Here is a 22,716-nt window from a genome sequence, read left to right on the forward strand (position 1 = left end):
GAGGACGAGCTGCATTTCCTCACAGACTTCAGCAAATATAAAAACATTAGAGACACTTATTTCACAAAAATTGCTTAAATTTTACCTGAATTCTAGCAAGCGAGCTTCAAAGAAGGGCTGTCATATATTTTGGATGGTTATACTTTTTTTTTTTTTTTTTTTGCTGCTGTTGTTTTTCTTTGTGCATTAATTGTGATATATTTATATATAATATGGACATGTATGTTTTTATATCCCTTTTATTTATGTCTATTGCTTTGAAAATATTGTGCTATTTTTACACATTCCTGCCAATAAAGCCCATTTGAATTTAATTGAATTAAATATTCCAAGGGCTCTAAAGTCATGTAATAGAAGAACAGACCAAACTGAAGTTATTTGCAGTTTATCCTGCACTCCATAAGCGAACAGTTGTTCTTTTGACCCTTATCTTTTCAATGAACCAGTTGATATGGCTCTTGAAACCAATTTTTGAGTTCATCGCTTTATGATCCAGTCATAAAGGCTCTCAATCTTTTTGTTATTGTTTTAGGAGCTCATAAGCTCTAAACACAAAATCTTCAAAATGTTCCTTATGTGTTCCACCATATTAAGGATGTATGTTAATATGACATAAAGCTGAGCAAAAAAAATAAAAAATAAAAAATCTTCATATTATGGTGAACTTCCTTTTAATAAAGTGAAAAACTGTAATTTACCATGAGCACCTCTAGGTGGCAGTGTTTTATAATAAACCAATTGCAGTGTGGTCAAAAGTGCAGCTTTATGGTTGGATTTGGATTTTGGAAGTTTTGGCCCTAAACTATGAGAAATAAATGTGTTCATACGCCAGATGTTTTAATGATTCAGTGTATCTTTCTTTGAGATTAGCATAATTATGCAGTCATAAATGTGTAAATTTAAAGCCTTAACGAATAATGCTAGAATGCAGGCTGAAGCAGACAGAAGACAAAGCCTTGTTGATGATCTTGCTACCAGAGAAACAAGACTGATCGCCTCTTTCAAAGGAGACATCACAGAAGCTGAGCCATCAAGGTAAATACACATAATGTGTGAAATTTGACCAATGGATTTTAATGGATAAAAATAAACGGCTATTATACATATTATATTTACAAAATGTTTTACTTATATTAAACAAATTAAGTAAATATTGCATTGTGTTTATTTAATTTCAGCAATATTGTATACAGTATAATTTGTTGAATTATATCGGCATTTTGAACATCAACCTTTTGAAGATATTTTAAAGTAATTTTCAATATTTTAATAATTTTGTAGAATGTCAGTTATCATACCAAGAGTCAACCATCCCCCCCAATATTTTAGATATTGAAATTATTTAAATGCCAAGCTTTCTTGTCAGCATTATTTTGTTCATTAAAAATATTGTTTTCCATAAATTCATAAACACGCTGATGCAAAACATTACTGATTGATTTGTTGTTGTACAATACCATTCAAACGTGAATTTTCAGCAGCCATTACTCCAGTGTCACATGATCCCTCAGAAATCATTCTAATACTGATTTGGTGCTTAATAAGCATGTCAAATGTTGAAAACTGCATAATATTTTTGTATATATAGGGGTGTAACAATATATTTTTTCACAATATATCGCAATACAAAAATGCAAAAAATAAAAAAATATGTAACGCTAGCTCACCTAAAATGAAAATTAATTTGACATTTTGAGTTTTAGTGTTACAGGTGCTACATTAAAGCGATAGTTAACCCAAAAATGAAAATTTGATGTTTATCTGCTTACCCCCAGGGCATCCAAGATGTAGGTGTGTTTGTTTCTTCAGTAGAACACAAATTAAGATTTTAACTCCACCTGTTGCTTGTATAATGCATGTCAATAGGGGCATTATACGAGCAACGGTTGGAGTTACAAATCTTAATTTGTGTTCTACTGAAGAAACAAACACACCTACATCTTGGATGCCCTGGGGTGAGCAGATAAACATCAAATTTTCATTTTTGGGTGAACGAATATGTATAATGTGTAATATTGAATATTTGTGGGTCCTGGTAATGCCAAATGTTTTATGTTACCAGTAAAAAAGTGTTATTTTAAATATAACTAGCCAGTGACTGAGTGCAAGCATATTCGTCTAAAATAATTCTGTCACCATTTACCTGTGCATTGGGTTACCAGCACCAAGTCCAAAAGCCTATTCACTCTCACCCCAAATCTCCAAATTAGCTTTTTAATCAACAGTTTTGTTAACCTTTATTCCATGTCTTAGTGTACTGTATTGCAATAATATTGTGAGTTCAGTATCGTAATATGTATCAGACCGTGACATGAGGGTATCGTTACACCTCTAGTGCATGTTCAGGATACTATAACTTAAAGAAAGTTCAAAAGAACAGCATTTATTTAAAATAGAATAATTTAGTACACATGTCTTTACGGTCACTTTTTATTCATTATCTTACTTGAATAAATTATTATTATTTACATGATTACATAGTTTTGTTGACAAATCAACAGAAGAATGTAGTATATATATATATATATATATATATATATATATATATATATATATATATATATATATATATATATACAGGGAGTGCAGAATTATTAGGCAAGTTGTATTTTTGAGGATTCATTTTATTATTGAACTACAACCATGTTCTCAATGAACACAAAAAAACTCATTAATATCAAAGCTGAATATTTTTGGAAGTTTTAGTTTTTAATTTTTAGCTTTAGCTATTTTAGGGGGATATCGGTGTGTGCAGGTGACTATTACTGTGCATAATTATTAGGCAACTTAACAAAAAACAGTCTTGAGATATTTCTTGGCCCAGTCTTGACGTTTCAGCTTGTGTGTCTTGTTCAGTGGTGGTCGACTTTCTGCCTTTCTTACCTTGGCCATGTCTCTGAGTATTGCACACCTTGTGCTTTTGGGCACTCCAGTGATGTTGCAGCTCTGAAATATGGCCAAACTGGTGGCAAGTGGCATCTTGGCAGCTGCACTCTTGACTTTTCTCAGTTCACGGGCAGTTATTTTGCGCCTTGGTTTTTCCACACGCTTCTTGCGACCCTGTTGACTATTTTGAATGAAACGCTTGATTGTTCGATGATCACGCTTCAGAAGCTTGGCTATTTTAAGACTGCTGCATCCCTCTGCAATATATCTCACTATTTTTGACTTTTCTGAGCCTGTCATGTCCTTCTTTTGACCCATTTTGCCAAAGGAAAGGAAGTTGCCTAATAATTATGCACACCTGATATAGGGTGTTGATTTCATTAGACCACACCCCTTCTCATTACAGAGATGCACATCACCTAATATGCTTGATTGGTAGTAGGCTTTCCAGCCTATACAGCTTGGAGTAAGACAAAATGCATAACGAGGATGATGTGGTCAAAATACTCATTTGCCTAATAATTCTGCACTCCCTGTATATATATATATATATATATATATATATATATATATATATATATATATATATATATATATATATCTATATATATATATATATATATATATATATATATATATATATATATATATATATATATATATATATAATATTTTAGAAAGCCTAATGTATGGTTGCAAAGCATCAAGGATGTCACTTAAAATGTTACATTGATTAATCTTGTACAACATGGCCATGGCATTAAAGAGGAGGTGACTGATCCTAGTGACTGCATTCACTGGCCAGGTCCAGCAGACCATACTTGCTTGTTGAGGACTGCATAGGTTAATATTCACTTTAATTTAAAGTTCATGCAGCACATCAGTAGAGAAACCATGAACTCTTAGTCTACCAGACCATAGAGGCCTTTGCTTCCTATATTTCCTGCTTGCCCTTGCAGTGAGTGGTGTCCCAATGTCGAGTAATTTTATGCCAGAAATGGTGTGACCTGTGCTGAATCGGAAGTCTGTGCACACTCTCTGAGGGCTCCAGTTCAGCTTCACTGCTCTGCTGATCAGAGTTGAGCCTTGAACCTCCTCCTTCAGGACTGTTTACACTTCCCTACTCTCCACTGCGCTCACATCCTCTCTCCAAAATACACCAATCAGAGACTTAACGTGTCACCGCCAATCTCCTGTGCGCTTATGACTCTTAATCGAAATGACAGTTCAAGAGCGGAACTCTTTTAGAGAATGAGATGGCCATTATTCAGATTTGACCTTTTAGATCCAGGTTACACGAACTTGGGCAGGAAGACGGGAAAACCTGCTAATATAAGATTCCGAATTCTTTTTTGTTATTAGGAACTTAATCTCAATGCTCAGTTTAATATGTGCTCGTTTTATTTGAAACTACAAATTAAACTTTTAGAAAATGCCTTTTAACTGAAATATAGCTGAAATATAGAAAATTACAAATAACTGCAATAGTTTATAGTTGTAGTGCTAAAATGGCCAAAACTAAAATTGAATAAATTAAATCTAAATGTATAGTAAAATGACAAAAGCACATAATAAAGTTACTTAAGAGATAGTAACTTAAAGAGAGAGTTCACCCAAAAATTAAATATGTCATCATTTACTCAACCCCATACCAATTTGAACCTATATGATTCCCCTTCTTTGGAACATGATAATAAAATAATTTGAGTAATGTTTTTAAACAGTGGAAGTCAGTGGTAACCAAAACAGCTTGGTTACCAATATTCTTCAAAATATATTATGTTCCACTAAAGAAAGAAAGTCATACAGGTTTGAAAGGGCACGAGGGTGAGTAAATAATTATTTTCATTATTATTAGAACTTACCGTTTAAACATAAAATCAAAATATGAATAAATGCTATAATTGTTATATTATGATGATTAATATAGTACTACTGACACAGAAAGGCTTTGTCTTTTACAGGAAACCTGATCGGTTCTAATAGATTGGCCCTTTTGATTCAGTGGGTGGTAGAGGCTAAGAAGGGGTATTAGTTACTATCTCTGATTAATAAAATTAGGGGAATTTGAGTAATCATTTATAGGCCTGATCCTTTTTTTTCTACCCATCTTTGTGGACTTAATCCTCTAATTCCTTAACATGGGAGGGCTGAATTTTTATCTTTATAGGTCCCGTTCACGTCGCACTGCTACACTGTGCACACATTTAGCTAAATAGCACTAATAAATTACAGTCATTTGATCAAGTTTTAAATACTAAAGAATTTTTTTATGAGGGTGTAAGCCTGGCAGGATTTTTAGGGGCCTGGATTCATCTTACTGTGTGGTCTTTGTCTGCCAGGGGGGGTGTTAGTTTTGCTTCAATAAGCTGAAATAGCATTTAACTTTTTTCCATAGGGATAAGACCAGGCTTATGGCATTCGCGAAACAATACCTTTGTGGAAGATTAACCTCTAATCAAGCACAAAATGACATACCGCTCATTTGAAGATTCAGAGTTCCCGACCCGGTGCCCCAACCCTCCTCCCCCAATTTCCTCTCTTTTATATTTGATCGTAATGCACAAAGTTGTAATTAGTTAAATAGGGCCTCTAAGAGACGAGGTCTGTCTCCAGGTCTCGCTCCAGTGTGATGCCTCGTCTGATTAAGTCTGCGGGCTCTGCGGGAGGTTAATTGGATAAGCGTTAATCCTCACACCGCTGAGATGGAGCGGAGGAAGTTGAGAGGGGCTAGCGCAAGCTACGAGTTGCCAAACATGTCAGAAAGATTAGCATCCACCGCTGACCACTTGTCTCGCCGGCCAGAGGATTAATATAGGGTTGGACTTGGACTGGACCGGCTCGGTACGTTTGTAGACCAGCAAGGTGGGTGAATGGGGAAGAAAGAGGTCTTGCTCAGCAAGCGTTTGAGATGTAAACTTCCTTGTTGTAAGGAAGGATGTGAATGAGAGGAACAGATCCAGCTGAAGACTCTTCAGAGGTTAGCGACCTCTCTAAACTCAAATGAAGCTCCACTGATGCTGAACTAACTGAAAGAGAAGGGCCATTGTCAAAAACTAGCGCTAGGAAGTCATTTGGGTTTTACTCAAATACCATTTTTTGACATGGAGTTTCACCTTAACCTGCTTGAGCAACCGCATATTCCTGAAAGGAAACATTAAAAAAAAAATCCACTGTATAAAAATGGTTATAAATCCTTTATTCGTGGGTCAATTACATAAAAGAGTGTCCATGATAAGAGGAAAAATCTTTAAAGAATGTAATTCAAAACGCATGTGCCAAGTTCTTAGAAAAGTACTCTTTGCATTCATGTTGGATTCTTCTTTTTGGCAAAAGTTTATAGCATTTTCAACTTGCTTTAAGGACTATAATAAAAATATAATGTGATGTAACCATCAAGTAAAAAGTATTTATTTTATTCATCTTAATCGTTATTTTCAAAAAGTAGTTTTTTTTTTTTAGTTAATTCCTAAATATTCATCTTTTTGTGTGTGGAGTTGCACCAAATGATGATTTACCACATAAACTAACCTTGCTTTGTTATATCAAAAATGTCAAATTATTTGATATTTGAAAAGAATTATTGACCTTGAGGCAGTCATTTCAAATAATAATTAAGCAAGCAGTGAATAATAAAATATTATCCCAAACTGCTCAATATGGTTTTCTATGTTAATATTTTAAGATTTTCATTATTGTAATGAATTTTTGTTCTTTATTATGAAATCAGGACAGTTGTACTATCCGGGCATCACGTTGATTTGTAATCAATGACATGGATTGATTTGCGACAGACATTTTTACTTAATGCTACTTTCGATATAGTCTCTGAACCCAGAGGAAGCAGAACACCCGTGCAAACTAGTGACCGGCTCATAACTCTGCCCGATGCGGAGCGGTGATAGCTTTTCCAGAAGAACCTTTAAACTTCACTTCTCTCTCTGCGAGCTGTCCAGGAGCCTCGGGGGGAACAGGGTTCGTACATTAATCAAAGAAAAGTGCAAAAGCACAACGCAGTGTCTCCACAGGATAACAGGCCACTTCTCGGTTTGGCACGGCGCTTTGAAAGCTTGTATAAAAGCCAGAGGCGGTTCATATGCTTTGTGTCCTTGTAACATAGGGCATGAAAACTCACTCTCCAGGCCCAACAAAGTGGAACCCATATGAACAAATAAACAGAGGTTCTCTGATCTTACAAGGTCCAAAGTAGGGGATGTTGTTTGCTATTTTAGAGGTAAAAAATAGAAAGGTTATTTATTCTGAAGGCACATGAGTGCTACAGATGTGAGTTTGGTAGAAAGAGCCTGTGGCTCTTGAACAACTCACGGACATGCTTCGAAGTTTATTTACGTTTGTAAAGTAGATGATGTGTGTCCATTTAATGTGTGCACATAACTGTTGATTGACAGTGCATGTGGAATAACTATAATATTACACTGTGGATGTAATCTAGTAACTGTGTGTGTATGTAATGAGAAAGTTGACTTTGTGTATTACAGGGATGACTGCTGTATGCATAAATGCACACATACATTTGTCATTTGTATGTTTTATTGAATTGATAAACTAAAAGAGGCTTTGTGTTGCATTCATTTTGACCACATACAAGGACCTGTTAACTCCTGGTCACTTTATGCGTTCTTACTGATCGAATCGCTATCTGATATGTTAAAACGATTCAAATTACACTTGGCCACATAAATGTGTCTCCGCAAATCCGATCCTTAGTTCCTGCTCGATATGCAAATTTAATGGCGTTTACATCAATGAATCATCATTTTATTTATCATCATTTTATTTCCTATTGCGGTTTTAAGAACCGCAATAGGAAAGAGAACGACATCAGAACTTGTAAGATCAGTTAGTCTCCCTATTCCTTATATAGATGATTGCCTATTGAGCATCTGCGACTTTGTTTCATTTACAGTTTGAGCATTGGCTTGCTGAAGAGATGCTCAGCTACACATCTGTGACAATGTGTGTTGCAGTAGCACTGTCATATCTGGCTGTAACATGTCATTTAGCCTATAACAGGCTCTCAAACATTTATTTATTTTTTACATTTTGGGAGGAGTAAAATTTAAATATGTGGTTTCAACACCCAGACATATTTACCCTTTTCCAGTTTCATCTGGAAAGTGTTTTTCGGCGGGCATTTACACCTGTGCTGCGTCCCAAATCGCCTACTTATACTACTACCTTAACGTATGTACTCTTTTTGTGAAGTAAACGTATATACTTTTGAGTATGTAGCAGAAAAGTATGCAAGCTTCAGGACATAGTAACTTCGTTATGAGCATAACCGTTTAACTGCTCTATCGATCATCGTCAGATTCATCACAGTTCAAATCCTCCAAATTCAGTTTAATCTCCTGCCGTATCGGAGAGAAATGTAGCTGCTAGTTGATCTGCCATTTGTTGGTCTTTAATGCAGAGACTCTCCTCCTGTGTTTGCAGTTTAAATATAATGATGCATTTAAAAGTTAACGGCCAAACGTGTCATTACAAATGTTCACAATGCTGCTGCAGGTGAAATATAATGTGGACAACACTTAATAAATATACTTTTGTCAGGTGAAATATTGATAGTTGGTCACTCAAACCGCTTTATCTAAACTTCTCTACTTAACCGTCAGACTCGCACATCCGTCATGTTTGTAGTTTTTTAATGCTTTTTATCCGCGTTTGTAGTTCTAATCGAATCCTCGTCTAACTCGCAATGGGTTGTGGCCAATATCAGCCGTTAGAGTGCCCATCGATCCATACTTCGAATTCGGACCGGAAATAGTCAACCATCCGGGTATCTTTGGAATACTCTTTTCAATGTACTATGATTTGGGACATACTAATTCTATTTTCGAATACTATTTAGTATGAATAGTATGCAAATTGGGACGAAGGGCTGGTCTTTTCATGATCGGATAGTTACCTTATCAGAGAAAATGAAGTGACCAGGTGTAAACATGCCCAAAGAGCTGGTGTTAGTAAATATTATATTCTTCTGCAAAGTAATATAGTGCACTGTGTCTAAATTTTTTTTTTTTTTTTTAAATGCTTACAAACTAAAATTTTCCTGTAGCTCAACCAGTAGAGCGTGGCACTAGCAATGCCAAGTTCATGGGTTCGATTCCCAGGGAAAGTAAGAACTGACAAAAAATTTGAAATGTGTTGCTTAAAAATGCAATCTAAGTCGCTTTGGATAAAAGCGTCTGCCAAATGCATAAATGTAAATGTAAATGTAAAAGTGGTACTTGAGGCCCACTTAGCAAAACCATTCACTCACATACCTAATCTTCAGTCCTGACATGGTTTAAGCTCAGTCTGCTATTGTAAAACAAACTTTTTGCAAAATGCTAAACACGGTTCTCTACATTAGACACATTATTCAAAACTAACAGCTTGTCTCGTGTTTCATTTAGAAAACTCTCACTGCCATTTAAATGCCACAATCATTTCCCAATTACCTACACCCAACGGCTGTGTGAAAACACTTGTACATAAATTGATCACTTAGAAGTTATAACTCATTGTTTTCAGAAATAAATTAATTTTACCCTCTTGCATTTCTGTTAATAATGTATATTTACCTAAATTGATCACAATGTTTTGAGAAACATACTTTTTTGACCCTTGCATTTCTGTTTATTTTGTAATTATAGAGATTTTCTAAATGAAATGTATTAAAATATAAAACGTTCACAATATTACGGTATTTACTATATTTTGATCAAATAAATGCAGCTATTTTGAGACTTTTTAAAAAAAAAAAAACATTATAATCTTACGGACCCAAAAATTGTTGCACTGAAGTGTATTTTGTCACGTGTTGTGGCTATACAAAGCACACGAAGACAAAGAACTAAAAAATGTTTTATTTATTGCAAGAATTCATATACAGTAATGCACAGGAGAATGTCACAGTGGTTAAATCAGTTTGGTTAAATCACTTTAACCAAACAATACCAGACAGGGAATTAACTCAAACTGACAGCTTAAAGGGATAGTTCACCGCAAAATGAAAATTACCCTCTAATTTACTCACCCTAAAGCCTAGGTATAGATGACATTGTTCTTTCAGACGAATACAATTGGAGTTATATTAACAAATGTCCTGACTTCTGGCTCTTCCAATTTTTATAATTGCACTAAATGGCTGCTCAAAATTTGAAGACCAACAGAGAGCATCCATTCATTATAAAAGTAATAGCTCCAGTGGTTAATAAATGCCTTCTGAAGCGAATCAATGTTTTTTTTTTTGTGTAAGAAAAATATTTAACACATTAAAAAGTCAAATGTCTAGCTTCTAGGGGACCGATTTCCATATTCATCTTCCGGAAAAACCATAACAGGTGCAACGATGACATTGGATGCAGCACAAGTGTTTTTGAATTAGGAGAGGATTTATACTTTCTTCTTAAAGGTGCCCTAGAATGATTTGAAACAATGTTAAATTGTTCTCTAATATCTAAATAGAGGGTATGTGGCTTGTTTAAGATCACATTTTTTTCAGACACAGTTTTACAGGTCTATTTACAACCCTAGAAATTGTCCCTTGGACGTAATGCTCTGTTTTTGCCTTATTTGGAAGGGTCATGAATATTAATGTTGAGCTCTGCTCTGATTGGCTGTTGATTGGCTCAATGACAGCTAACACATCTATACCATCCGTCATGGCAATGATTTTACAATGATAGCTTCTCAACTTTGAATCACGAACTGGGTAGCGCGTAAATATCTTGTTTGTACAGTAACGTTATAGTTTGACAGTAGAGTACTCGATTTATTTAGCCAAAAAAGTAATGTAAAAGCCACAATAGTCAGTGTCATGTTTACTATTCACCCGCTGCAAAATAATCATACTTCAGTTCTCAAAAATGTATATTTATTTAACAAATTAACTAGAATTAACTTACTAGAAATTAACTATTGTTTCAACTTAGATGTTGGAGAAAGTGAGCGATCTGTAAGCAAATAAACAGTAGTAGTAAACGTAGTTAGTTTCTGTGTTAATGATGAAATATAGGCTAATTTAGATTTCAATCCGTCAAAAGGGGTTGACAATGACATGCGTATCTACTGTTGTATTTTATGACAACACTGGCAGGAAATAATATTAGCCTTTGTCATTTAACAAACTGTTATGTGAGCTACTTGGAGTTTCCAATTGTTACTTTAGCATCTTGCGTTGAATCTAGACAACACAGGGGATATTATCATAATGTTGTCTTACTAAGAAACTTTCAATTTAATCAGAAATGGGTTCGACAGTCAAGAAGTGGATAAAATCACTGCTTAATGCTTGCAGGAATACGGTTGATATCGGACCTTTCTTCAGTATCAGACGCTGAGCTAATTCTGCTATATTGCCCCAGCTTAGAGAAACTCTCCGTGGTGAAATGGGCAGAGCAAACAAACAACTTTGAATTAAATTGTTCCAGTAGCCAATTTTAAATAAACATCAACCATGACTGTTGACATTGTTTATCTGTGGGAAGGCTACGAAAAATCCTGCACAGCCTGGAACATGACATCTGTGATGATCTGCCGTTTTCGCTATCGTCACGTGACGCTTGTTTATCTGCTGCACTCCCGATGGCTGCGCACTGCACAGTTCCGCCTGAAAATGAATATGGGCTGACATGCAAATGTTGGCGCGTACATATTAAGGATCTCCGCGATTGCGTCACAGTTGGCGTTATTTTGAAAATAGCCCGTTTTTCCGTGGTGTTTTTCACAAACAAGATTTACATATGAGGGAGGAGTCAATGGTGTTTGAGACTCACTGTATGTGATGTCCATGTACTGAACTCTTGTTATTTAACTATGGCAAGGTTAATTCAATTTTTTGAATTAATTCGTTAATTCAAACACGGAGTTTGAGCTCCCTCCAAAGATTCTCAATTGGGTTTAGGTCTGAAGATTGGCTAGGCCACACCAGAACTTTGATATGCTTCTTACAGAGCTACTCCTGGTTATCCTGACTGTGTGCTTCGGGTCATTGTCATGTTGGAAGACCCAGCCTTCACCCATCTTCAATGCTCTAACTGAGGGAAGGAGTTTGTTCCCCAAAATCACGTAATACATGGCCCCGGTCATCCTCTCCTTAATACAGTGCAGTCACCCTGTCCCATGTGCATAAAAACACCCCCAAAGCATGATGCTACCACCCTCATGCTTCACAGTAGGGATGGTGTTCTTGGGATGGTACTTTTCATTCTTCTTCCTCCAAACACGTTTAGTGGAATTATGACCAAAAAGTTCTATTTTGGTCTCATCTGACCACATGACTTTCTCCCATGACTCCTCTGAATCATCCAAATGGTCATTGGCAAACTTAAAGGGGGGTGAAACACTCAGTTTCAGTCAATCTCATGTCAATCTTGAGTACCTATAGAGTAGTATTGCATCCTTCATATCTCCGATTTTTTTTTTAGTTTTATTATATTTATAAAAGAAATATAGGCTGTACCGAGTCCTTCCGGAAAAAAACGAGCGCCTGGAGGCGTATCGTGTGGGCGGAGCTAAAGAATGACGATCGCGCACAAAGCGGTGACGTCCTCAAGCGTGGAGAAACCCATGGCTATCAAACAGATTTAGCTAATACAGATAATGATCCAGAATCAGATCCGGAGGCTGAAATAAATTCAACAGGAGAAACAGCGACAGCAGGACATCCGTCTCTGTGGTATGTACTGTATTTAGTGGCCTGTCAACATTTGTGTGTGTTTACTCGCAGTTTATGAGGACATGATTCGGTTTATGGACTTAATTTATCGCTGGCACCGCTCCGTCAAAAACACACTTCTTTGGTATGATTTGGGGAAGTCCTGTGACAGCAGTGACCGTGGAAATCCACTTTGCGACGCGACTGAAGCGATGTTGTGAAGCTTCCCGTCATTTCTGCGTTCAAATCGGTTCAAATGCAGTGCTGCATTCCCGGAATGCTGTGCTGAAGCGTTGAAGTCGCTTGATGTCACCCATAGGAATAAAGTTGAGCATGGTGCGGACTATAACGACATAAGTGTTCACTGACGACTGGATCTGCAGTTGAGCGAGTGTTTATGGGCGTGCATTTCCTCTCGCTCTAGTCACGCGCGCGCACCCTACCGGGAGAAGAGCCCGTACGGCCCATACAAGGACCTTCCGCTCTATCGACGTCAAGCCGACCCATACTCGAAAAAAACTCTACGAAACTTGTAAGAAACTGGAAGGAGTATTTTTGACACAGAAATACTCCATCAAACGTCCAACATTAGTTTTTAAAACTTTGTCTATGTTTAGGATGGGAATCCAAGTATTTTACAGTATAAAAAGCTCAGTATGCATGAAACAGCATTTCACCCCCCTTAGGATCATGGAGACCCCATGAGTAGAGATCTTGCATGGAGCCCCAGTCCAAGGGAGATTGACAGTCATGTTTAGCTTGTTCCATTTTCTAATGATTGCTCCAACAGTGGATCTTTTTTCACCAAGCTGCTTGGCAATTTCCCTGTAGCCCTTTTCCAGCCTTGTGGATGTGTACAATTTTGTCTCTAGTGTCTTTGGAATGTTCTTTTGTCTTGGCCATGATAGTAGTTGGATTCTTACTGTGCGTTCACACCGCCGGCGGCGAGAGCGGCAAGCTGGCCGGAAGTCATTCATTTTCAATGGGAGCCGGGCGGCGAGCTCCGGCGAGAGCGGCGCGGCGCGTCTTGGACGATTTGGGCGTCGAGGAGAGTTGAAATCAGCTCAACTTTATGGTAATGAGCTATGACGCGGTTCGGCGGCAACAGGCGGCAACCAGTCAGAATGTAGAAGTGCTCCGCTTGAGAGAAATCCAGATAACGCAGGCCTGTAAACTTTGGTTCCGACCACATTAGTTCCCAAGCAATTTGTAGGAGAGGTTGATCATTGTTGTGCGGGTTTCTCTATCATTTATGACAAGATCATTCATAGTGATGTGTAATTTGTTAAGAAGTCACGCAACACTATATTATAGGCACTAGAACGCTCGTTGTTCAGCGGGTGTGCAATTAATTCTTACTTTCACATTTAAACGATTTCATGAAGTTAATTTATACCCTACTTGTGGTTAGTATATCCATCAACATGCTTGTTTGATTTGCGGCCTCTTTAAATACAGTTTAAAAAAAGAAAAAACATTCGATCTACGTCAGAGCGGCAGCGCGTCCACGGAGCTTTCTACAGCGTCGTTGTCAGAGCGGCAAGAGCGAATTTTGACGCTCTCGCCGGCGGCGGTGTGAACGCACGGTTACTGATTGTATGGGGTGGACAATTTCAGACCCCCCCATGATTTTTAAGTGGGGGAACTTGCAAAATAGCAGGGTGTTATACTTATTTAATATTTATTTTCCTCACTGTATGTATATGTATATGTATATGTATATGTGTATGTGTGTATATATATATATTGCAATCTTCTGCAGGTCAAGTCTAATGACAGGTAGAAATGGGTCGGGACCTGCAGTGAACCCGTGGCTGGTTAATGAGCCCGAGGAGACCAGAGGACTCGGCTTCGGAGAAATCAAACACCAACAACAGCAGATTATTGAAGGTACGCTGCATATGAGATCATTTTGCAAGTCTTTCAGTCTTATAACTGATGTGGTGCTTGACATTGCTTCTAGCTGACAATTATATGGCCACCTCTCCCTGCTGTTCAGATAATCATCTATCTTTTGATGAGATGAGGCATTTTGAGAAGCCTTTTTTGAATTTACGCCCCATCATGAGATCTGCTACTCATTTGAGAATAGCAACTGGTAGGAGTTTTTGAGAAAAAGCAGGAGCCGTTTTGTCTACCCAATTTATACTTTTAGCTTCAAGGTTACAGCTAAAGTACATTCTGGCTCACTGTGGCAGCGACCTCTAAAGTGTAAACCCTATAAAGTCTTTTGAAGGGTTAGTTCACCCAAAAAGTTAACTTTATAACTAGCTTCTGGAAGGCGATTGTCCCAGAAGCTAGATAATTTACTTTATTAAGTTTTAAATATGGATATTTTTCTTACACAAACGCATCGATTCGCTTCAGAAGGCCTTTATTAACCTCCTGGAGCCATGTGGTGCAGTTTTATGATGGATATAGATATTTTATGGACTTCAAAAACAGAGCCACAATCACTGCCATTATAAAGTTTGGATTAGCCCGGACTTTTTTTTTATATAACTCTGATTGTATTTGTCTGAAAGAAGAATTTCATATACACCTAAGATGACTTGAGGGAGAGTAAATCATGGGATAATTTTCAGTTTGGGGTGAACTAACCCTTTAATTGTCACCGATGCCAACACCCTGCTGCTAATGGTTTTCTCTCTTTATTTTTTTTTAATTAATTTATGTAATTTTCTATTGTTTTTCCAGAATTTATATTTTGATTCAACTTATGATGATCTGTATGATGATTTTTAGATAAATGTCTTTTTGTCTTTCTTTTATACAGTTCTGACTGATTATGTCCCTGTTTTCTCATGTGCATTTAGCTCAAGATGCTGGCCTGGACGCTCTGGCTACAGTCATAATTAGGCAAAAACAGATGGGTCAGGACATCGGCAATGAACTAGATGAACAAAACGGTAAGTGAAAATCGCTTTAGCCAATATGTGACAGTTCTGGCTGAACATTCAAATGTTTTTCTGTGAATAACATCTAATTTGCAGTTAGGTTGGTTTCACTTTGTCAACCCGCTCTGTTGCTACACTAAATATGATGTCACGGGCTCTAAAATTAGCAGTTTTTTGTGACTGGTGTTAAGGTGGAAAATGTAGAAAACTCTTACCTAGTCCATCACAATTTTTCATCTCCTTCCTGCTGCAATGTGACGTATTTCCTAAATATAAGCCTGTGTCCTTTGCACAGAGACATCACTTAATTGTGTGAATTATTTCAGTTTGAGTGTGAGAACCTGAAGGAATTACATAGAGCATGATGTAGTCAAAGTCACATGGAGGAGACTGACCACAGATCAGTAGTCTGTGTCCTAATCTGAAGGTCGCAGCTGCTTTTAACTTTTCCCACACTGTTCTTCGATCAGTCTGGCCTTACTGGTAAAGTGAGACAGGCTAGAGTGGGGAAAACAGATGTATAATTATCTTTTTTTTTTTTTTAGGTGAGATTTTATCCACCAAGATCATTTTGCTGAAATACAATATTTTCTCAAAATGATCAGCCACACTGACATTCACTAAAGAGTGCTACTTTAGTATGAATTGCCAGGGTAACAGCAATTTAAAAAAAAAAACACATAAACCTGAGCTGGAGTTGTTTGTTACAATCACTGATGTAGTGTTAATTCCTAAGATTCCTCTCTGTCAGAAATAAAGTCCTTCATCACCTAACGAGGTTACTCTTTTAAAAGCAAAGAGGCAGAGGTAAAAGTCGGAGACTGTCAGTTATTGAAAAGGTTTTTTTTTTTTTTCTTCTATTTTACCGTTGTGAGCGCATGTTCTGATGCGAATGAGGCAGGTGCACTTGGGTTAGTTCACCCAAAAATGAAATTTCTTTCATTAATGACTCACCCCAATGTGGTTCCACACCCGTAAGACCTCCGTTCATCCTCGGAACACAGTTTAAGATATCTTAGATTTAGTCCGAGGCCTTTCTGTTCTTTGCACACTTGCTGTCCACGTCCAGAAGGTAATGAAAACATCATCAAAGTTGTCCATATGTGACATCAGTTGGTAAGTTAGACTCTTTTGAAGCGTCGACAATACATTTTGGTCCAAACATAACAAAAACTACGACTTTATTCAGCATTGTCTTCTCTTCCGTGTTCCTCAAATAAAGATTCAAACGGTCATGAATCATGATTAGGATCGTGTGTCAAACTGGGAAACTGCTGAAATCACGTGACATTGGCGATACGAATCATGAATCAGTCTGCTGATTCACGACCGTTTGAATCTTTATTTGATGAACTAGGATCTAAAATATCTTTTATCTAAATTGTGTTCCGAGGATGAACGGAGGCCTTACGGGTGTGGAACGACATTGGGGTGAGTCATTATTGGAAAAAAAAATCATTTTTTGGGTGAACTAACCCTTTTAAGGCATATCCAAATCCACTTTTGCTAGTTTTTTGATGGAAAAAATGGTCGGCGTGGCAGACGCATGGTCCAAAAGGGTTTTACCTAGTCTCTTAATGAGTCATGGGTGTGTTTTGTGCCTAATGTGCAATAAAACCAAACAGAGTCTCATCTCCCATTCCCTTTAAAGCCAGTTGCACTTGCACCATGGCGGATTCGCTATTTACATGGCGGAATTTGCGAGCAGAAAGACTGAACGCTAGCCTGGATGCCAGCCGAATTTAGCCCGACCCACAACATTTTTAGGTCGGGCGGTTCGTTGTGGCCTCGCTCCATATAGGAGTAATTATCCCCGAACAAAAACTTCGGACCAATGAAATCATCAGGGCGGGCTTTAGACGATGACGGGCAAATGATCAACAGTAACGTAATCATGCACGTCATCAAAGGCGCTTAGATTATATTTGTTTGAATCCTAAACGAAGAGCTTGTTTGTATATGCATTCACCATCACAATTTCTCTCAGAAATGATGATCATGTTGGGTTAGGGATGGGCATTTTTGTCAATTTTTCATTACGATCATCGATAGGTCTCAAAAACGAGTAATCGATTAACCATGGGCGGGGCTTGTGCGGGGGGCGGGGCGTCTCCATCATGGAGATATGAAACTATTTTAAGACTGTTATGAAAATGTATGCGACAAAAACATGAGATGTCTATGCATATATGAACATATGACTATAAAAAAATAACTGTTACATTATTGCCGGCTAAAATTCGCGCTCATTGGTCTAATAGTCGCTTCATCCCGCGGACATAGAAAACAACCCGCGGAAAAAAACGCGGACTTGGCAACAGAGTGCAATTGAACTCTGTTGACATTTGACAATGCGTCGCTTCGTTGCTCTGATTGGTTGTTGGTCTATACAGTTGATGTATTTCCTGGTTCGGTTAAAACACGCCCCATAATCACAGCCCAATGGAGCAGTTTCAGACTCATATTCTGACTAGAACTGATTATGACCACATCAGGCTAACTGAATGCTTTTCCAGAGAGGAATCCTTTTATTTTTATTATTTAAAAATGTTTGCATACTACTGCTACTGTGTGTGTAATAAGCAGTATATTACTAACGCGCCCTTTTAATAACACAATAAATGCTGCCTTTAGACTGAAGGTCGCACACCGGACGTGAAGCTCAGCGCCGCGCCTCAGTTGTCTCACACCAGACGCGCACATTATATACTTCGCGAGCTCAATTTTGAAACGACTTCTGACAGAGGAGCTGCACGATTGGTTTATCTTTTAGCACAGGGTGAAACCTGTATGGACATTGACGTTTTGAAGGAGATATAATATAAATGTAATATAAATCCTTGAAATGGCGCTCTGTGGCGCGGCAGGATTTTAAACAACTTCCTGAGTCTACATCGAATGCCATCGCCGGTTTGCGTACACTCATTGAAAACAATGTGTTCGAATTTTAAAGACGTGGCGCGCCGCTGAGCTTCGGTGTGCGACCCCCTTTAGACCAGGTTTTGTGACCAGGTTTTTGTTGGTCAATGGCTCAGTCTTTTCAGTTGCCTCAAAATAGCAACGTGCCTACAATGTGCCCAAATACACCTCGCTTTCAGATCAGCATGCCCATAAGTGAACAGATTACTGTCACATTGCGCCATGTGTATAATAGAACCCATATTGTGCAAAAAATAATACAATTTAAGATAACTTGATTATAAATGTAATTTTAATCAAACAATCATTTTATTAGCACACTTTTTATTAATTGTAAACATGCACTTCTTTGGCCATAAACTTTTAATACGTTTTAGCGATATTGTTCCTAAATGTTATATCCTGTCTAACTGCTTTGTAGCGAGATATCAAGCATCATGTGTGAATGCCTTTTTAGGTATTACTTGGATATAGACTAAGATGCCGTGTTATCTTATTGCTTTAACAATGAGAAAAGCAGCCATAATAAACTTGAGTGTCAGGTATGTGAACAACTGATATATAATCTTACATGCAAAAATCCACATTAATCTAATGAATACAAATCTCAGCTGAAGTCAATTCTGTAACCGGACAGCTTGTGTCTAAAAAAAGAAATCCTGATGCAAGTTCACCTCCTCCCCGTTGCTTTTGTTGGCACAGTGAATGTTGCCCACAATACTTTTTTCAGGGGGCAGCATAATTACTATGGAACCCTTCCAGTGTTACTACTCTTTCCTGTGTGCTTCAACAACTGGCTCCTTGAAAACATAAGACAGATGTTTTAAAAGGTCACAATTGGTATTTATATTGAATAGAGATGAGCACATAAATTAACTAAAAGAGTGATTGAAAAAGATAATGAAATTATTATAAGTTTGTCCATAGATTAGTTATTTTACATACTCTAAAAACATCTAAGGTTGATCACTATTGTGACCTTCTGGTGGAGGCTAATGCTGAGAATTGGAGACATTTGGCTGCTTGTCACCATCTCCCGTCGCAGTCTATGTAGGGCTCCGTGTGTTTGATTTAGTCTGCTTCTCGTCTTCCCCAACTAAATACAGGAGTGAGAATGAATTATTTGAACAGGACCTCAATTTTTCTCCCCTTTTTTGCTAAAGCATGCAGTGTCAGTGTTTCCTACAACAAGAGGTTTAAGAGCATTCACTGAAATAGCATTTGAGAGCTGATAGAGTTATGGTGCTGTTCTATTGTACGGTCCAACAAACCTCTCCTGCAGATTTCATCTGCAACAGTCTTTTTCTTGCAGATATAACGCCTCTCCCATGTGCGTATTAAAGTCCTGCTTTCCTCTGGAAATCAGCCATGAACAGCTGTCACAGAAGGTCTTGAGCAGATTTCTATATTTCAAGGCACAGAAAGAGACTTTGCAGAAAGGGCTTCTTCCAAAATACTGTAACTTTGTGCTCCTGATGCACTTTATATAAAATAGTTTTCACAGCAAATGTACAGTGTCTTCAGAAAGTATTTATGCTGTTAATTTGATTTTTCAAACATATTTTTGCCCTTCAGGAACACAATAAATGCAACACATTCATTATTAATTTCTGTGATTAATTCATCTGATTAATACAATTAAAGGGATAGTTTAAAATTTCTGTGAATTACTCATCCTTATGTCGATCCAAACCTGTATGACTCACCCCCAGTAGGTGTAACACAAAAAAAAGATATTTTGAAGAATGTTGGTTACCAAATTCCCAAACAAGTGCCAATTACTTCTGTGCTATTTTTCTGACCATACAATCAAATTCAATGGGAACTGTTTCTAACTGTTTTATATGGAGTTGTTCCCCCTAACTAAATAAAAGCAAATGGTAACAATTTATTTGAATGTGTCCTTGTTACACTTTACATGCATTTACTAATAACAATAAATTAGGCATAAATATATGTAACTAATTCTAATCCCAACCCTAATCCATTCCTACCCTAAGCCAATAGAAGGTACATTTAGTAGTCAATTACTATTACTCAGTAATTTAATTGAATATATTACACTGTAACAGGGACGCATTGAAATAAAGTGTAACCAAGCAAACCATAATATGATATAATTTTACCTTCAACAACAACAACAACAACAACAACAAACAAACAAACAAATTTGAGGGTTAAATTAATCTTCTTGATGACTACATTTGGAAATGATTAATCACAGAAAACTTTGCATGTTAAGTAGTTCATTTTCAAAATAATTCTAATTAGAAATAGTATAAATGAATAAACTCTGGGCAATGATTAAAGTCAAGACTTCATGTTTTTTCTGTGTTCAAGAACACGGTAAGTTTTCAGTGTTTCTATGAGTTTTGTCTATTGGATTTTAAACCTATACCAAATTAGCATTTGCACCATGTACTTTCCTGGTCATGCGGTAGTTTGGATTCAGCCGGGTCATTCCAGAACTACTACCTTGTTTTTTCCAAGCTATCCCTTTATAGTTTAGCTGCATGCTTTTGATTATAGTTGCACTGGAAAATGAATCTTTAACCTTAATGCAGATTTCTGACTGACACAAACAGCTTCTCTCCAAGTAGTCTTGATACCAACAAGGTTTCCAGTTGTTTCTGTTGAAAAGCAATCTCGGAGCATGATGCTGCCATTCTTGATGTTGGGTTGGTTTGTGCCAAACATTCTTCTATGCTTTAGGTGAATTGACCTTGGACTAATCAGACCACAAAATTCTTCCAGAAGGTTTGGAGTGGCTTTAAAGTTTTGTCACATGGCCTCTAGCAAACTTTAGCCATGATGTAATGCCAGTCTTTTTTCGAAATTGGCGTCCTTATAGCCATTCTCGTGAAGAGAGGCAGAATCGTTGAAGTGTTGAAGGAATTGTTGATGTCCACATAGTTTCCCCCATTTCATCCAAAGAACTCTGCAGCTCTTTCAGCATTGTAGCTGGCCTCTGATCATTTCTCTGGCAATTGACCTTCTGGCCTTGATTATTCGATCTGGTAGATGGCCTAAACTTAGTAATGTTTGGATTCTGCCATGCTTTTTCCATTTGGTTATAGAGAATGTCCCAGTGTTCCTTGGCAATCATGTGACCTTTCTAATATTTTTATAACTTTGCGAGGACATTTATACCTACAGATTTATTTTTATTTTTATCTAAGGTTCTACAGGTAGTTCCATGGTCTACATCAGACTTCAGGATTGATCTGATCTGTTTCATAATAAAACTAACTTGGTTTATATCTGAGGTTATTCAGAGTTGGTTTCAACTATACTTTTAATCTTGATACAGTGCCTTAAAGGGGTCCTATTATGTCCCTTTATGAAGTCTTGTTTATTTGGGGTATACTAGAATATGCTTTCATGCTTGATTGTTCAAAAAACTTTGCACATATTATATATTATTATTTACTCATATTTTACTTTATTACAGCACCTCTCTTCACATTCTGGCTTGAACATGCCATGTATTTCCTGTTTCGAGGACACCCCTCCTTTTGAAATACGAAATGTGCTGTAGTTGATTAGCTGGGCCAGTGTGTTGTGATTGGCAGCAGAGCTAAACAGCTTTGCATTTTGTTTACATCATAGAAACAACATTAAATGTATTATTTAAACGGTTAATAGAAAATGCATCTAAAAATATAAGACATGCTTACAAGTTTTAATCCACAAACAACAGATTGTCCTGACAAAGTGGGAACTACTCTATTTCAGGAGAAGCTTTTGTACATAGCCTGCATTTTACTCTCGTGGAAGCTGTTCTCAGTAAAATGTGCAGCACACAAATAAACCTTGGGGTTATAATGTTCAAGAACAGTGTTTAAAATAAATTTTAACCCCTCTATGTTCATTTTTCAAAGGAGTTTTGGAAACGGTGTTGAAATTGACATGGCAACAACAATGTCTTCTCTAATGCAGCTGAACCAGGCCTTGTCCCTTTTTTGAAATGTTTAAAAAGTGGAAAAGCATAATAGGACCCCTTTAAAACCACAGCGCTCATGTTGTGAGATGCAACAAGCAAAAACATCTGCACTCTAAAAATGGCTGGGTTAAAAACAACCCAATTGGCAACCCAGCGCTGGGTAAATATTGGACAGAACTCATGCTGGGTTAAATTAACCCAGTGGCATTTTAACCCAGCAGGCTGGGCTGTTGAGAACACCCAAAATGTTGTCAATTTTTTACCGTTAATGGACTTGCTATTCTGGGTTATTCTTGCTGGGTTGTTCTTAAGATTTCTCCTGTGCATTAGCTGTAAAACTAGACAATCATGAAAGAACAAATGAAGAATGCATGTTTACTGTTAAAACAATAATTTTTATTGCTTGA

At 37.3% G+C, this 22,716-nt stretch overlaps 1 protein-coding gene across 2 annotated transcripts in view; it reads left to right on the forward strand.

Annotated features, from left to right (window-relative positions):
• The window catches only part of stx8 (syntaxin 8), a 103,511-nt gene that overhangs the window by 24,385 nt on the left and 56,410 nt on the right, over positions 1-22,716 (forward strand). For both annotated transcript variants that reach the window (XM_067459523.1, XM_067459522.1), the window contains exons 4-6: positions 925-1,035; positions 14,313-14,440; positions 15,367-15,459. In XM_067459523.1, the coding sequence (XP_067315624.1) occupies positions 925-1,035; positions 14,313-14,440; positions 15,367-15,459 (332 nt within the window). The remainder of the gene's footprint in view (positions 1-924; positions 1,036-14,312; positions 14,441-15,366; positions 15,460-22,716) is intronic.

Source organism: Pseudorasbora parva, chromosome 12, assembly GCF_024679245.1.
Source record: "Pseudorasbora parva isolate DD20220531a chromosome 12, ASM2467924v1, whole genome shotgun sequence".
Classification (NCBI taxonomy): domain Eukaryota; kingdom Metazoa; phylum Chordata; class Actinopteri; order Cypriniformes; family Gobionidae; genus Pseudorasbora; species Pseudorasbora parva.